General features: G+C 37.9%; 1 protein-coding gene across 1 annotated transcript in view; it reads right to left on the bottom strand.

Moving 5' to 3' along the window:
• Nucleotides 1-200: 200 nt before the first annotated feature.
• LOC121044511 (serine/arginine repetitive matrix protein 1-like) overlaps nucleotides 201-19,302 on the bottom strand; it is a 42,065-nt gene continuing 22,963 nt past the window's right edge. The window contains exon 3 of the mRNA XM_040496872.1: nucleotides 201-424. Coding sequence (XP_040352806.1) covers nucleotides 317-424 — 108 coding nt within the window. The 3' untranslated portion in view covers nucleotides 201-316. The remainder of the gene's footprint in view (nucleotides 425-19,302) is intronic.

The raw sequence follows: 19,302 nt of genomic DNA, 5'->3' as shown, positions 1-19,302 counted from the left end.
AAATTACAGACCAAACTCATTCAAACATAGAAGCAAATATCCTAAACAAAATGTTAGGAAAAGGAATCTAGCAATATATGAAATGATAATATGCCACATCCAAGTTGGGTCTCACTCAAGAATGCAAGATGAGTGTATCAGTTACCTATGCTGCGTTAAAAGCAAAACAAAACACCAAAACCAAAATGACGACACTTAGAAACAGTGGCTTGCAAAAGTTTATTATTTCTCACAATACTATGGGTTGGCTGGGCTGGTCTTGCCCGGGTTACTTTCGTGGCTGCAGTCAGCTGGGGTTGGATGGCCTAAGATGACCTTACTCACATATCTGGGACTTCATTTGGGATGTCTGGAAAGGCTGGGATTTGTGGCCTCTCTCTCCATGAGGGCAATCCTGGGCTTTTTCCATGTTGAGAGAAGCATTCTAAGAAGGAGAGAGCAAAAGAACAAAATCACTTGAGCCCAAGGGTCAGAAATCACTCAGTGTTTCTCCTGCCACATTCTAATTAAACAAAACACAGGCCAAAGCAGATTCAAGAGGAAGGGACTCCACCTCTTGAGGGGGATGAATACCAAAGTGACATGGCAAAGGAATATAAGGAATGGGAAGAGAGGAGTGTTGTGGCCACCTTTGTAAACAATCTAAACATTGGTTTGATATTAGAAAATCAACTATACCGGGGCACCTGGGTGGCTCAGTCGGTTAAGCGGCCGACTTTGGCTCAGGTCACGATCTCGCGATCCGTGAGTTCGAGCCCCGTGTCGGGCTCTGTGCTGACCCCTCAGAGCCTGGAGCCTGTTTCCGATTCTGTGTCTCCCTCTCTCTCTGACCCTCCCCTGTTCATGCTCTGTCTCTCTCTGTCTCAAAAATAAATAAACGTTAAAAAAAAATTAAAAAAAAAAAAGAAAATCAACTATACCGTGTTAAGAGCCAAAAAGCAATACACACACACACACACACACACACACATATATACACATATATGTACACATATGTGCATATACACATACATATATATACACATATGTATACACAAACATATATATATACACACAGAGACATACACACACATATATATATACACATAGATCCTTCTCTTCAATATGTGCAGAAAATGCATTTAGTAAAATCCAATACCCATTAAAGATTTAAACAAAAACACCGAAAGGATTTTCTTAGCCTGGTAACCTGTATCTACGCCAAATAACGTACTCCAAATGTTACAGTGAAATATTGAAAATATTCCCTGCAAGACCTGAAAGAAAACAAGTGTGTCTTTTATCATCACCATTTCTAATTTACCTTATTGTTCTGGAGTAGTTAGCTCACACAATAATGTAAAATAAATAAACAAATAATCAGAAAAATAGAAACAAAATCTTCATTGTCTGCAGATGATAAAACTATTAGAATTAATAAGAGAGTTTAGCAAATTTTCAATCAAATCAAGATTAAATCAAATCAAATGCATTTACATTCACCAGCAATAGTAATTAGAAAATGCAGATACTATTTTTGTAAGTATCAAAAACTAACAGATTTCTGTTTCTAGGTAAGAGGGAGTAAGCTATTCCCTCCTCTCTCTCCCACTGAACACAGCTACAAAACTTGGACAGAATGCATGGAGCAGCTCTTGGATGACCTAAACATAAACAGGAAAAGCTTCTCATTAGCCATCAAGGAAATACAAACTAAAGCCGCAATGAACAATACCACTTTACCCCCTCTAGAATGGCAATAATCAAAAAGAGGCACTAACAAGTGTTGGTAAGGATGTGGGGAAATTGGAGCCCACATACAATGCTGGTAGAAATATAACACAGTACAGCCACAGCCACATATTGAAGAGAACCCTGAGAGAACTGAAAGTTGTCTGTACAAAACTTTGCACAAAGATGTTTGTAGCAGTCTTATTTGTAATATTTAGAAGTAGGAACAACACAAATGTCCATCAGCTAATGAATGGAGAAACAAAATATGGTATATCTGCACAATATTTGGCTGTAAAAAGGAATGAAGAATGGATTCATGCTGGAACATGGATGGACCCTGAAAACATAATGCTAACTGAAAAAAAAAAAAAAAAAACAGAGAGAAAAGGCACATATTGTATGATTTCAAGATCTGTATTAGGGTTCTCCAGAGAAGAAACTGGCTCACATAATTGTGTAGACTGGCAAGTTAAAACCGACCAGCAGGCTGGACATTCAGGGAAGAGTTGGTATGGAAGGCTCAAGTCCCTCTTTTTCCAGGGACCTCAGGCTTTTCTTGCTAAGGCCTTCAATAGATGGGAGTATGACTTCTAATGGGAATGCGGTTTCTTTCTGAGTTGATAAAAGGATTTGTACCGTCCATATACACTGATTTGTACAGTCAATTTTGCAGTATAAGAGACAAAAGCATATGCTCAAGAGAGAATATCACTTCCTGATTCTGTGAACTGACAGAAATTTCTCCCATTTAGGAAAAAGACAACTGAGGGAGGGGCAGTGAGGGTGTTACATGTCATCAGCCTTGGAGCCAGCAGCGGCAGTGACAAGAAGTGGCGTCCCTGGCACAAACATCAACAATTTGACACCAGGTATTGGCAGCCTTGGGAACAGAGATCAGTGAGAGTCTGCAGCCGGCAGGGGTGTGGCCTTCAGCTGGCCTCTGAAGGGAGAAGAGCACGAACAGAAACTTCAAGGCAGCCAAGAGAATAAATTCACAGAACACTTGCGAGATACCACATAGAGATTCCAAGAACTCTTTACGAGGAAACAGAGGCGTTCTTAGAATAGGTGGGGGAAGAGAGAGAAAAACTGCTGTGTGACTACTATTTGGGTCCACACACGGGATATGTGTTTCTTTCCACGGGTTTTTTTTTTTTTTTTTGTCTGTTTGTTTTGTTTTTATGAAACCAATGAGTATATCTCTTTTTTAAACACCCAAGTGGAACAGTTAGCTTACAGAAGAAAATAGTAGAATCCTGCCCCTTTGACTCTCATTCCCAAATTCCCACTCCTCTTAAGCAACTTCTCTGAACTTTCTTGGCTGTTTATTCTGGTTTTATCTCCATGTATCTAAACTGTGTGCTTATATAGACTTTTTTTTTCATTTTTTACTTTAGCTATCATCTGTTGACTTGCTATTATGGTAAATGGAAATTTAGCTCGCTCAAATTATCTCCCTCAAGTACAGGCACACCTTGTTTTACTGTGATTCATGTTATTGCACTTCACAAATAGTGCATTTTTTTATGAATTGAAGGTCTGTGGTGACCCTGTGTCATGCAAGTCTATTGGCACCATTTTTCCAAGAGCATTTGCTCACTTCATGTCCCAGTGTCTTATTTTGGCAATTTTGCAATATTTCAAACTTTTTCATTATTATTACATTTGTTATTGTGATTGGTGATTAGTAATTATGATTCACTGAGAGCTCAGATAATGCCTAGCAATTTTTAGCAGTAAAGTATATTTAAATTAAGGTATGTACTTTTTTAGACACAATGATATGACACATTTAATAGACTACATCGTATTGTAAACATAACTTTTATAAGCCCCAGGAAACCAAAAAATTCATTTGACTCACTTTATTACGATGCTTGCTTTATTGCCATGGTCCAGAACTAAATATATCTAAAGTGCGTCTGTATGTTCACTTAATATTCTTCATTCCCATTTTCCCAAATTTGTTATATTGGCAATTCTGTTTAAATAAATATTTATTATTTAAATATATATAATATATATAAAATATATATTATAGTTTCTACTATTCATAGCTGTGATAGTATATACTATGATAACATTTCCTTTTTGAACAACTTTATATTTTTTCCAGTATAAATAATTGCTTTGGTTTTTGTTATTTGTTTGCTTAATTTTCCATGTCAAAATCACTAATTCAGGGGCGCCTGGGTGGCGCAGTCAGTTAAGCGTCCGACTTCAACCAGATCACGATCTCGCGGTCTGTGAGTTCGAGCCCCGCGTCAGGCTCTGGGCTGATGGCTCAGAGCCTGGAGCCTGTTTCCGATTCTGTGTCTCCCTCTCTCTCTGCCCCTCCCCCGTTCATGCTCTGTCTCTCTCTGTCCCAAAAATAAATAAACGTTGAAAAAAGAAAATTTTTTTTAAAAAATCACTAATTCAACTCCAATGGGTCCAACAAAACTAAAAATAATTTTTGAATATATTAAAATACATTGGATACTCTATAAGTTTAGTTTTCTCTCTGGAAGAATCTCTCATGGAGCCCTCTGTCTTCATTCTCTAATTGGTACTGGTTGCTCACTAAGCCTGTTGCCCAGCTGTTATCCTGAAACTTCCCATCGCTAAAATCCAGGGTATTTTTTTTCCCCTTACTTATGTGCTGTGTCTTTCTCTTTCTTGCCTTCCTTTTTTACATCATTTAGTATTTCTGAATAAAAGTGTCAGGATTTTACTTGTTTATCTGAGTGATAATTTTCCTGGGTATAGAATTTTAGATTGGATAGGATTTGTCCTCAGAATTCTAAGCCACTGGCTCCATTTTTTCCCTCAGACTAATCTATTGTTCTTTTTTATTTCTCTTTGTTTTTTTTCCTTTTTCTGAGTCCTGAATTGCCTTTCCTTCCCTTGAATTCTTACTATGGCTTCTTTCTTTCTTTCTTTCTTTCTTTCTTTCTTTCTTTCTTTCCTTCTTTCTTTCGCATTGGTTGTCTTTGTCTTTTTTGTTTGAGTCTTTTTCAAATATTGACTGATCTTTTGTTGTCCATTCAATAGGGCTATTCTGGGGGAAGAAAGCTGAATTTTCTGGCTGGTGGTGGGTACATGGGGATAGAGCTATAAACATTCTGGTTTTCACCTCTCTTGCCACAAAGAGATTCAAAAGAGTGGGTGGAGAGTCATCCTTTACTATAGGGACTTTGTCTTAGTCTCACTCTTTATGGTACCATGCTACTGCTTTGCCCACCACTGTGCTAGTCCCTGAATTGGGGCCTGTCTTTTCAATTTACTCAGATATTAAACCTCCAATTTTCTGCTTTGGGCATAGGAGAGAAATCAGTATGTTATATCAAAGAAAATAGTCAGATATTCTGCATAGGAAAAGATCCTGGAAAAAGGATATCTAACAGTTAAACATAGCAGATTGAACATATGGCACTTATTTCTGTTGCCTCTAGAAACTCTGCTAAAATGAGAATAAAATTTTTGAAATGAATAAACACAGTAAAGAGAGAACACGAACAGCGATGTAGCAGTCAGGGTTCTGGCAGAAAACAGATTGGCACACTCAAATGAGAATTGAATAGAATTTAATAAGAAAACTATTTACAGAGGTGTGGGCAGGATCAAGAGAACCAACAAGGGATGGAGAAGTACATGGGGTCTAACAGCATTTGGAAACTATCACCATCTCTAAGCCTTTAGAGGCAAATGGAAAGAATGACTGCTGAACGTGGTAAAAGCCCTAGACATAGCAGAGAAGAACCCTGTAGGAGCCACAGAATTAGGTAGAAGTATTATGCCACAACCAAAAAGACAGTGGCCTTCCAGGGAGCAAGCATGCAGGGAGAAGGCAGCAATGGGAATAAATACTCCTACATCTACAATTCTATCTCCTCCTACTCTCCAGTCTTCTGCCAGCACCTCCAATTAGCTGAATCCAACTGGAAGCCAAAAGTCAAGGGAGCCTATGTCCATTTCTCTGCACACAGAGCAGGGCAAAAAGAGATGGAGAATGGATTTGGAAGAGCAACACAGATAAATAACACAAGCACAGACAAGAGATGTCAACCAATTTTTAGAAGATAATTTTTTTTTAATTTTTAATTTTTTTTTTTGAGAAACAGAGAGAGAGTGTGAGCAAGGGAGGAGCAGAGAGAGAGGGAGACACAAATTCTGATACAGGCTCCAGGCTCTGAGCTGTCATACAGAGCCTGACATGGGGCTTGAACTCACAGACTGTAAGATCATGACCTGAACTGAAGTCGGATGCTTAATGATGGAGCCATCCAGGTGCCCCCCAAAACATTCTTATATTGCTCTTTTTTTTTGTTTTTTGTTTTTGTTTGTTTTTTTTTTTCCAACGTTTATTTATTTTTGGGACAGAGAGACAGAGCATGAACGGGGGAGGGGCAGAGAGAGAGGGAGACACAGAATCGGAGACAGGCTCCAGGCTCTGAGCCATCAGCCCAGAGTCTGACGCGGGGCTCGAACTCACGGACCGTGAGATCGTGACCTGGCTGAAGTCGGACGCTTAACCGACTGCGCGACCCAGGCGCCCCCTTATATTGCTCTTGATATGCTATCTATTGACTTCATATTATAGAATAGTGGGATTTAGTACACTTAACACCTCCTTCCTTCCCTTCATACTCCCAAAATATTTGTTTCACATTTTTTTGTTTAAATCAATATTTATAATATGCTTGTGTTGTTATACTACTGAACTTCAGTTCAGGTCATGATCTCACAGTCTGTGAGTTCAAGCCCCACATCAGGCTCTGTGCTGACAGCTCAGAGCTTGGAGCCTGTTTCAGCTTCTGTGTCTCCCTCTCTCTCTGCCCCTCCCCTGCTCACACTCTGTCTCGCTCTCAAAAAAATAAACATTAAAAAAAATTTTTTTAAGAATATTTTTGGAAAAACAGAATTAAAAACAGAAGAAACAGCTAAAATAATTCAAAATTTTGCTTATAGGGAGCACATTTCAAGGATGGGAATGGTGGTTCAGGGTTCTACTATTATTATAAACCTTATCATCATATTAGACTTTTTCAAATAATGTATGTATTTCACTTTCATAAAAGCTAAAGTAACTTTTTTTTAATTTTTTTTTTCAACGTTTATTTATTTTTGCGACAGAGAGAGACAGAGCATGAACGGGGGAGGGGCAGAGAGAGGGAGACACAGAATCGGAAACAGGCTCCAGGCTCTGAGCCATCAGCCCAGAGTCTGACACGGGGCTCGAACTCACGGACCGCGAGATCGTGACCTGGCTGAAGTCGGACGTTTAACCGACTGCGCCACCCAGGCGCCCCTAAAGTAACTTTTAAACAAAGGAAGAAAAGATGTATGTGTGGCCATTAAAATAGTAAGGTTTACTCAGGACTTGGAGAAAAAAAAAAAATGCCTAAGGGGAAAGACGTGGTAGAGGACATACTGGATCTCATCAAATCCCTCAGAATTCAGATTTAAAATTTAAAAATTGAAAAAAAATCACTGGAGGGATTCAGAGGCAGATTTGAGCAAACAAAAGAGAGAATCAGTAAACATGAAGATAAGAATGAAAAGTATTGGGTGTGAGGAACAGAAAGAAAAAGACTGAAAAAGACAAACAGAACAGCTGAAAGACACCACTAAACAGACCAGCATACACATTGTGGGAGTCCCAGAAGGAAAAGAGAGAAAAGGATAGAGAGAATATTTGAAGAAATAGTGGCTGAAAACTTGTCAAATCTGATGAAATACATGAATATAAACATCCAAGAAGCTCAGTGAACTACAAGTAAGAAGAACTGAAATGGACCCACATCAAAACATGTTATAATCAAACTTTTAAAAGATGAAAAAAAAATCTTAAAAACAGCAAAAGTGAAGCAATTCACTGCATGCAAGGGAGATGATTGTCAGCAGATTTCTCCTCAGAAATTTTGGAGGCCAATATATTCAAAGTGCTAAAAGAAAAAAAACTGTCAACCAAGAGTCCTATATCTAGCAAAACTTCTTTTAAAAGTTAAGGAGAAATTGCTACATTACTGGCAAACAAAAGTTGAGAGAATTTGTGACCATTAGACCTACCTTCAAGAAATGCTCAATTGGTTGAGCATCTGACTCTTGATTTCGATTCAGATCATGATCCTGAGGTCATGGGATGGAGCCCTGCATTGGCTCAGCCTGGAGCCTGCTTGAGATTCTCTCTCTCTCCCTCTGCTTGCATGCTCTCTTTCTCTCTCTCTCTCAAAAAAGAAAGAAAGAAAGAAAGAAAGAAAGAAAGAAAGAAAGAAAAGAAAAAAAAGAAATGCTCAAGGGAATCCTGCAGGGTGAAATGAAAGGACACTAGATAGTAACTTGAAGCCATATAAAGAAATAGAAACCTCCCTCAATAAAGATAAATATACAGCAATTATAAGAGCTAGTATTATTGTAACAATAGTTTGTAACTCCCATTTTTTGTTTTCTACGTGATTCATGAGACTAATACATTAAAAATATATTAGTCTACAAGCTAGTATTATTGTAACTTTGGTTTATAACTCTACATTTTATTTCCTACATAATTTAAGAGAGTAATGTATTTAAAAGAATTTTTACTTTATGTTTTGGGACATCGACAGTTGAAAGGCGTGGGAATGGAACTTTAAAGGTTCAAAGTTTTATAGGCTATTGAAGTTAATTTGGTATAAATTCAAATTGGAGTGTTTTAAATTTAGGATATTAAATGCAATCCCATGGTAACCACCAAAAAATAGCTATAAAATATACACGAAAGGAAATGAGAAAGGAATTTAAACATTTCACTACCAAAGAAAATCACCTATATACAAAAGAACAGAAGTCCCTCTTTATCAGTAATTACTTTAAATGTAAGTAGATTAAACACTCCAATCAAAAGACAGAGATTGTTCAAATGTATGATACAAATATATGTTATGTACAAGAGACTCACATTAGATCCAAAGACACAAATAGGTTGAAAATGAAAGGTTGGAGGGGTGCCTGGGTGACTCAGGTGGTTAAGTGTCCAACTTTGGCTCAGGTCATGATTTCATGGTTTATGGGTTCAAGCCCCATGTTGGGCTCTGTACTGACGGCTCAGAGCCTGGAGTCTGCTTCATATTCTGTGTCTCCCTCTCTCTCTCTGCCCCTCCCCCACTACTGCTCTGTCTCTCTCTCTCTCTCAAAATAATAAACAAACATTAAAAAAAAAAGTAAAGAAAAATTTTAAAAAAAGAAAATGCAAGGTTTGAAAAAGATATTCCATGAAAATAGTAACCAAAAGAGAGCAAGGGTGACTATACTAATATTAGAAAAAATAGACTGTAAGTCAATACATCAAGAAAATACAACAATTATAAGCGTTTACACACCTAATGACAGACCATCAACATATATGAAGCAAAAACTACAAAATTGAAGGGAGAAATAGACAGTTTTATAATAATAGTTGTAGAACAACCCCATTCTCAATAATGGATACAACAACCAGGCAGAAGATAAATAAGGAGACAGAAGACTTAAAAAACAAAATAAACCAAGTAGATCTAGCAGACAAATACAGAACATTCTACCCAACAATAGCATACACATTCTTCTCAAGTGCACATGATACATTTTGCAGGATAGATTATATGTTAGATCACAAATTAAGTCTCAATAGAATTTTTAAAAAAATTTTTTTAACGTTTATTTATTTTTGAGACAGAGAGAGACAGAGCATGAACGGGGGAGGGGCAGAGAGAGAGGGAGACACAGAATCGGAACAGGCTCCAGGCTCTGAGCCATCAGCCCAGAGCCTGACGCGGGGCTCGAACTCACGGACCGTGAGATCGTGTGACCTGGGCTGAAGTCGGATGCTTAACCGACTGAGCCACCCAGGCGCCCCAAGTCTCAATAGAATTTTTTTAAAAAACTGATATCATACAAAGTATCTTCTCCAGCTACAATAGGATTATCAGGAGTAAAACTGAAAAAGTCACAAATTTGTGGAAGTTAAATAACACTCTCTTAAACAACTAAGAGATCAAAGAAGAAATCACAAGGGAAAAATAGAAAATACTTAAAGAAGAATGAAAATGAAAACACAACATGGCAAAACTTATGGGACACCATGAAAGCATTACTGAGTGGGGGGAGGGGGAACAAGAAAGATTTCAAATCAACAACCTAACTTTACAACTTAAGAAACTAGAAAAGTAAGAACAAACTAAACCCTAAGCTAGCAGAAAGAAAAAACTAACAAAGATGAGAGAAAAGATAAATGAAATGAAGAATAGAAAAACATTAGAGAAAATTAATAAAAACAAAAGGTGCTTTTTTCAAAAGAACAACAAAATTGACAAAACTTTAGCTAGACAAAGAAAAAAAGAGAGATGACTCAAAGTACTAAAATCAGAAATAAAAATGGTAACATTACCAATTCTACAGAAACAAAAAGGACTATAGGAGAATACTCTAAACAATTGTACACCAACAATTTGGATAACTAAATGAAGTGTACAATTTCCTAGAAACACAAAATCTGCAAAGACTAAATCACAAAGAATAGAAAATCTGAATAGACATGTAACTAGTATGGATGTTGAGTCAGTAATCAAAAATCTTCTAAAAAGAAGAGCACTGGACCTGATGGCTTTACTGGCAAATTCTATCAAATATTTAAAGAACTAATACAGGGGCGCCTGGGTGGCGCAGTCGGTTAAGCGTCCGACTTCAGCTCAGGTCACGATCTCACGGTCCGTGAGTTCAAGCCCCGCGTCGGGCTCTGGGCTGATGGCTCAGAGCCTGGAGCCTGCTTCTGATTCTGTGTCTCTTTCTCTCTCTGCCCCTCCCCCCTTCATGCTCTGTCTCTCTCTGTCTCAAAAATAAATAAACGTTAAAAAAAAATTTTTTAAAGAACTAATACAAATCCTTCTCAAACTTTTCCAAAAACCTGAAGACAAGGGAATACTTCATGACTCATTATCTGAGGCCAGCATTACCCTGCTACCAAAGCCAAAGACACTGCAAGAAAATAATACTACAGAGCAATATCTCTTATGAACATTGATGGGAATACCTTCAACAAAATAGTAGCAAAGCAAATTCAGCAGTATATTAAAAGGATTATACACCATGACCAAGTGGGATTTACTTCTGAAATGCAAGGATGGTTCAAAATATGAAAAAATAATCAATGTAATGCACCACATTAACAGAATAAAAGAGAAGAAAAGCCACACGAGCATCTCAATTGATGCAGAAAAAGCACTTGACAAAATTCCAATACCCTTTCATGATAAAAACATTCAACAAACTAGGAAAAGAAGTACCTCCATACAATAGGAGCCACATGTGAAAACTTCATAGTGAAAATCATACTGAGCAGTGAAAGACTGATAGCTTTTCTTCTAAGATTAGGAACAAGACAAGGATGCCTGCTTTCACCACTTCTGTTCAACACTGCACTGGAATTTCTAGCCAGAAAAAGAAATAAAAGGCATTTGTATTAGAAAGGAAGAAGTAAAATATGTCTGTTTGCAGGTGTTATGATTTTATATGTAGAAACCCCAAAGACTCCATACACATACAAAGAAAAAACCCAGTTATAACTAATAAATGAATTCAGCGAAGTAGCAGGATACGAAGTCAACACACAAAAATCAGCCACATTTCTATATACTTACAATGAATAATCTGAAAAAAATTACAAAAGCCATTCCATTTATAACAGAATCAAAAAGAATAAAATACTCAGAAACTAACTTATCCAAGGAGGTGAAAGATTTGTACAATGAAAACTATAAAACATTGCTGAAAGAAATTAAAGAAGATATAAATAAAGGGAAACAACCCATGTTCATGGATTGCCAGATTTAATATTATTAACATGTCAATAATACCCAAAGCAATCTACAGATTCAATGCAATCCCTATCAAAATCCCACAGCTTTTTGCAAAAATAGAAAAACCCATCCTAAAATTTATACAGAATGTCAAAGGACCCTAAACAACCAAAACAATCTTGAAAAAGAGGAATAAAGCTGAAACACACTTTCTGATTTCAAGACATATTACAAAACTAGAGTACTCAAAACAATGTGGTTCTGGTATAAAGACAACCATACAGACCAATGAAATTAAACACAGAGCCAAGAAATAAACCTTATATATATGGTCAAATGATTTTTGACAGGGGTACCAAGATCATTCAATGGAGAAAAAGACAGTCTTTTCTACAAATGGTGCTGGGAAAACTGGATACTTACACGCAAAAGAAAGAAGTTGGGCCCTTACCTAATACCATGTACAAAAGTTAACTCAAAATTAGTGAAAGACCTAAATGTAAGACTTAAAACTACAATATTCTTAGAGGAAAACATAGGGCAAAATCATCACAGTGTGGGATTGGCAGTGATTCCTTGGCTATGACAACAAAGGCACAAACAACAAAATAAAAACTAGACAAGTTGGACTTCATGAAACTTTAAAAATTGTGTGTATCAAAAGACAAGATCAACAGAATTAAAAGGCAACCCCCAGAATGAGGGAAAATATTTTCAGAACTATACCTGCTGGGGAGCCTGGATGGTTCAGTCAGTTAAGCATCCGACTCTTGATTTCAGCTCAGGTCATGCATGACCTCACAGCTCATGACTTTAAGCCCTACATCAGCTCCGTGCTGGCAGTATGGAGCCTGCTTATGATTCTCTCTCTCTCCATCTCTCTCTGCCCCTCCCCTGGTCATGTATGTTCTCTCTCTCTCTCTCTCTCTCTCTCTCTCTCTCTCTCTCTCTCAAAATAAATAAATAAACTTAAAAACAAAAAAAACTACACCTGCTAAGGGATTAGCACCCAGAATATACAGAGAACTCCTATAACTCAACAACAACAACAAAAACTAAATAACCCAATTCAAAACTGGACAAAGGAAAAAAATATGACAAAGGACTTAAATAAACATTTGTCCTGAGAAGATATACAAATGGCCAACAAGCACACAAAAAGATGTTCAACATCACTAATCATTAGGATAATGCAAATCAAGAGGGAGTTCAGATGGCAGAGCAACATGGAGACCTGGAGATTGTCTCATCCTGGAAACACCAAACTATTTTGAACACCTAGGAAATTGATCTGATGATTAACACAACAATCTGCATAACTTGAGCCACAGAACTCAGGAGGTACACAGTGTGAAGAGGTGAACTGGGGGAGAGAAAAGCTGCAGAGGGTAGGGAGCTATTTTTGCAGAGAGAGGACAGAGAGAAAGGAGGAGAGTATGGTGCATCAGGATTGATGCAAGAAAAACACTCCTCTGAAAGTAGCTGAAGAGAAGGAAAGAGTGAAAACACTCACAGGGGACTGAACAAGAAACCTGTTCCCCAAAACCATTGATGGGAAGAAAGGAGAGGGTTTAAATACCACCAGGATTCTGTAAACAGTGGAGTGCATAGTCTGAAGTTCTGGAGTTCAGTGCCTGGCAGTGTTCTGGTAGAGAAGTGTGCAGGAGCAGGCAGCAGGGTCTGAGGTGTCCAAGTGCCACAGGGAGAGAAGCGGTTCCCTTGCTTGGAGTGCATCTGGAACAGGCCATAGAGCATCCCCACAGGCAAAGGTCCCAGAGAGCAGCCCCGTTTGCTGGTATTGAGACAAAGACTCCAGAGTGTGGTAAGACCTAGCGCTGGCTGTGTGTTATGGTTTGCCATAATCTCTGAACCTCTGCCGCTGCACGATCACATGAATGTTTTCTGGGACAAGCTGGCACCCAGTCATTGCTCAGCAAGACCCTCCCCCAGAGAGTCGGTGGGTCCAAGCTACAGGGGTCTCTGAAGCATGGGGTTTTGAAATGCAACCCCATCTGAGATAAAACTCTTGGAAGGTGTCTCAGGTGGACAGCTTGGACACAGACAGGGTAGAGGTGGGGAGTGAATGGAGGCCTGAGACAAAGGACGGAAACTTGACCATGGGTCAGTGAGAGCACAAAGTTCCCGTGCCAGAGACTAGGGAACTGGGTGAAGCCATTTCCTCCTCTCCCATGCACATGCACACACACAGGAGCATGCATGCCACACTGATCCACCCCAGTAAGCTAAGCAGTGCCACCTAGTGGAGAACCCAACTGCACCCTCCAGCACATCCCTTAGAAGACTAGCACAAGTTACTCCACCTGCTTAGTGTAGGGACTATAAAAAGTTTCATAGTTTCAGTTCTAGGGGCAAACGGATGTAATGCCATTCCGGTTTCATTGTTTGCTGGTTTGTTTATTTGTTCATTTTCTTTGCTTCTGTTTTTGCTTAAATTGTTTTCTTTCTTTTCTTCCTCATTCTTGGATACATAAAGAGAAAATTTTATTTTTTTTTACTTTATTTTTTATTTATTTTAATTTTTTATTGTATTTTCTTTATTTCATTCTATTCTATTTTACTATATATTTTTTTATTTTAAATTTTTCTTACTTTTTTTTTCCTTTCTTTCTCTTTTTTCCCTATTCTATCAAGCTTCTTTCAACAAGCAGACCAAAATACACTTAGAATCTAGCTTCCTTTATTTGACTTTTTGCATTGTTTTTAATTTGTTAATTTTAATTTTTTGTTTTATTAATTATTTTCTTCCTCCAAAATGACAAAATGAAGGAATTTACCCCCCCGGAAAAAAAAAAAAAACAGGAAGAGATGACAACCAGTGACTTAATCAACTTAGATGTAAGCAAGATGTCTGAACTAGAATTTAGAACCATGATAATAAGAATACTAGCTGGGGGGCACCTGGGTGGCTCAGTCAGTGAGCATCTGATTTCAGCTCAGGTCATGATCTCACGGCTTGGGAGTTCGAGCCCTGCGTCAGGCTCTGTGCTGACAGCTCAGAGCCTGGAGCCGGTTTCAGATTCTGTATCTCCCTCTCTACCTGCCCCTCCCCCATTCACACTCTATCTCTCTGTCTCTCTGTCTCTGAAAAATAAACAAACAGTAAAAAAAATTTTTTTTTAAACGATACTAGCTGGGGTTGAAAAAAGCATAGAATCCCTTTATTTGGACATAAATGAAGTAAAATCTAGTCAGGACAAAATTAAAAATGCTATAACCAAGATGCAATCTCAAATGGATGCTATGGACAAAGCACAGCAGAGAATCTGTGATATAGAAGACAAAATTATGAAGAATAATGAAGCAGAAAAAAAAGAGTGAAATTAAGGTAAAAGAGCACAATACAAGACTTAGAGAACTCAGTGACTTATTAAAAAGGAATAACATCCAAATCATAGGAGTCCCAGAAGATGAAGAGAGAGAAAAAGGGGCAGAAGGTTTATGTGAGCAAATTATAGGGGAAAACTTTCCTAATCTGAGAAAGGACACAGACATCAAAATCCAAGAAGCACAGAGAACTCCCATTAGATTCAACAAAAACTGACCAAGGCATATCATAGTCAAATTCACAAAATACAGAGATAAGGAAAGATTTATGAAAGCAGCAACGGAAAAAAGTCTTAACCTATAAGGGAAGATAGATCAGGTTCACAGCAGACCTACCCACAGAAACTTGGCAGACCAGAAAGGAGTGGCAGGATATATTCAACATGCTGAACTGGAAAAATATGCAGCCAAGAATTTTTTATCCAGCAAGACTGTCATTCAAAATAGAAGGAGAAGGGCGCCTGGGTGGCTCAGTCGGGTAAGCGTCCGACTTTGGCTCAGGCCATGATCTCATGGTTTGTGGGTTTGAGCCCTGCGTCACGCTGTATGCTGACAGCTTGGAGCCTGGAGCCTGCTTCGGATTCTGTGTCTCCTTCTCTCTCTGCCCCTCCCCCCACTCACTCTGTCTCTCTCTCTCTCTCCCTCTCAAAAATAAATAAACATTAACTTTTTTTTTTTCTAAATAAAAGGAGAGAGAACGAGTTTCCCAGACAAACAAAAACTAAACGAGTTCATGACCACTAAACCAGCCTTGCAAGAAATTTTAAGGGGGATTCTTTGAGTGGAGAAAAGACCAAACAAAACAAAAAAGACCAAAAGCAACAAAGACTAGTAAGGACCAGAGAACATCATCAGAAACACCAACTCAACAGCCAACACAATAGCACTAAATTCATATCTTTCAGTACTCACTCTAAATGTCAATGGACTAAACGCTCCCATCAAAGACATAGGGTATCAGAATTGATAAGAAAACAAGCCACTGTCTATATACTGCTTACAAGAGACTCATTTTAGACCTAAAGACACCTGCAGATTGAAAGTAAGGGGATGGAGAACTGTCTACCATGCTAATGGTTGTCAAAAGAAAGCTGGAGCAGCCATACTTCTATCAGACAAACAAGATTTTAAATAAAGACTAACAAGAGATGAAAAAGGGCATTATTTCATAATTAAGGGGTCTATCCACCAAGAAGATCTAACAATTGTAAATACTATGCCCCCAATGTGAAAGAACCCAAATATATAAATCAATTAATCACAAACATACATAAACTCATTGATAATAATACCGTAATAGTAGGGGACTTCAACACCCCATTTACAACAATGGTCAGATAATCTAAGCAGAAAATCAACAAGGAAAAAAATGGCTTTGAATGACACACTGGACCAGATGGACTTAATAGATATATTCAGAACATTTCATCCTAACGCAGAAGAATACACATTCTTCTCAAGTGCACATAGAACATTCTCCAGAACAGATCACATACAGGGTCACAAATCATCCCTCAACAAGTATGAAAAGATCAAGGTCATACCTCGCATATTTTCAGACCACAACACTATGAAACTCAAAAACAACCACAAGAAAAAATCTGGAAAGGCCATGAATTCTTGGAGATTAAAGAACATCCTACTAAAGATGAATGGATCAACCAAGAAATTAAATAGGAAATTAAAAAGTTCATGGAAGCCAATGAAAATGAACACATGACTGCCCAAAACCTCTGGGATATCAAGGGCCGTCATAAGAGAGAAGTATATAGCAATCCAGGCCTTCCTAAAGAAGAAAGGTCTCAAATACACAGCCTAACCTTACACCTACAAGAGCTGGAAAAAAGAACAGCAAATAAAGCCCAAAACCAGCAGAAGAAGGGAAATAATAAACATTAGAGCAGAAATCAATGATATCAAAATTAAAAAAAAAAAAAGTAGAACAGATCAATGAAACCAGCTAGTTCTTTGAAAGAAGCTGGTGCTTTGAAAGAATTAAACTGCTAAACCTTTAGCCAGATTGATGAAAAAGAAAAAGGAAAGGACCCAAATAAATAAAATCATGAATGAAAGAGGAGCGATCACAACCAACACCACAGAAATACAAAGAATAATAAGAGAATTTTATAAGCAATTATATGCCAACAAATTGCACAATCTGGAAGAAATGGACAAATTCCTAGAAACATATAAGTTACCAAAACTGAAACAGGAAAAAATAGAAAATTTGAACAGACCCATAACCAGTAAAGAAACTGAACCAGTAATCAAAAATCTCCCAACAAACAAAAGTCCAGGGCTGGATGGCTTTCCAGGGGAATTTTACCAAACATTTAAAGAAGTGTTAACACCTATTCTTTTGAAGCTGTTCCAAAACATAGAAATGGAAGAAAAACTTCCAAACTCAGTCTACAAGGCTTCCAAAATCAGACAAAAACCCCACTAAAAAGGAGGACTACAGACCAATTTCCCTGAACATGGATGCAAAAATTCTCAACAAGACACTAGCAAACCAGATCCAACAACACATTAAGAATTATTCACCCCCGCTTCAGGCTCTGGGCTGATGGCTCGGAGCCTGGAGCCTGTTTCCGATTCTGTGTCTCCCTCTCTCTCTGCCCCTCCCCCGTTCATGCTCTGTCTCTCTCTGTCCCAAAAATAAATAAATGTTGAAAAAAAAAGTAAAAAAAGAAAAGAATTATTCACTACGATCAAGTGGGATTTATTCCTCGGATGCAGGGCTGGTTCAGTATCTGCAAATCAATCCATGTGACACATCACATTAATAAAAGAAAGGATAAGAACCACATGATCCGCTCAATACAGGCTGAAAAAGCATTTGACAAAATACATCATCCTTTCTTGATAAAAAAAAAAAAAACTCAAGAAAGTAGGGATAGAAGGATCATATCTCAAGATCATAAAGGCCATGTATGAAAGACCCACCGCTAATATCATCCCCAATGGGAAAAGACTGAGAGCTTTCCCCCTAAAGCCAGCAACATGACAGGGATGTCCATTCTCACCACTGTTATTCAACATCATTTTGGAAGTCCTAGCCTCAGCAATCAGACAACAAACACAAAGAAATAAAAGGCATCCAAATCGGCAAGTAGGAAGTCAAATTTTCACTTCTCACAGATGACATGATACACTATGTAGAAAACCCAAAGACTCTACCAAAAAACTACTAGAACTGATACATGAATTGAGCAAAGTTGCAAGATATAAAATCAATGTACAGAAATTGGTTGCATTTCTATACACCAATAATAAAGCAGCAGAAAGAGAAATCAAGGAATTGATCCCATTTGCAATTGCACCAAAAACCATAAGAGACCTAGGAATAAACCTAATAAAATAGGTGAAAATCTATACACTTAAAACTATAAAGAGCTTATGAAAGAAAATGATGACACAAAAAATGGAAAAATATTCCATGCTCATTGATTGGAAGAACAAATATTGTTAAAATGTCAATACTACCCAAAGCAATCTGCACATTTAATGCAATCCATATCAAAATAACACCCACATTCTTCACAGAGCTAGAACAAACAATCCTAATATTTGTATGGAATACAAAAGCCCCTGAATAGCCAAAGCAATCCTGAAAAAGAAAACCAAAGCTGGAGGCATCACAATTCCGGACTTTAAGCTGGATTACAAAGCTGTAATCATCAAGACAGCATGGTAGTGGCACAAAAACAGACACTCAGATCAATGGAACAGAATAGACAACCCAGAAATGGACCCACAAATGTATAGCCAACTAATTTTTGACAAAGCAGGAAAGAATATCCAATGTAAAAAAGACAGTCTCTTTAGCAAATGGTGTTGGGAAGGCTGGACAGCGACATGCAGAAGAATGAACCTGGACCACTTTCTTACACCACACACAAAGATAAACTCAAAATGGATGAAAGACCTAAACATAAGCCAGGAAGCCATCAAAATCCTAGAGGAGAAAACAGGAAACAACCTCTTTGACCTTGGCTGCAGCAACTTCTTACCTGACATATCTCCACAGGCAAGAGAAACAAAAGCAAAAATGAATTATTGGGACCTCATCAAGATAAAAGCTCTGCACAGCAAAGGAAACAATCAACAAAACTAACATTCCTTTGGTTGAAGGAATGGGAGAAGGTATTTGCAAATGACATAGCAGATAAAGGGTTAGTATCCAAAATCTATAAAAAACTTATCAAACTCAACACCCAAAAAGCAAATAATCTAGTGAAGAAATGGGCAAAAGACATGACTGGACACTTTTCCAAAGAAGACATCTAGATGGCTAATAGACACATGAAAAGGTGCTCAACATCACTCATCATCAGAGAAATACAAATCAAAACCACAATGAAATACCACCTCAAACCTGTCAGAATGGCTGAAATTAACAACTCAGACAACAACAGATGTTGGCAAGGATGCAGAGAAAGAGGAACAC

Source organism: Herpailurus yagouaroundi, unplaced genomic scaffold, assembly GCF_014898765.1.
Source record: "Herpailurus yagouaroundi ecotype Mexico unplaced genomic scaffold, PumYag 188, whole genome shotgun sequence".
NCBI lineage: Eukaryota > Metazoa > Chordata > Mammalia > Carnivora > Felidae > Herpailurus > Herpailurus yagouaroundi.
Note: the sequence above shows the minus strand (reverse complement) of the source record. Positions and strands in the feature narration are given on the sequence as shown.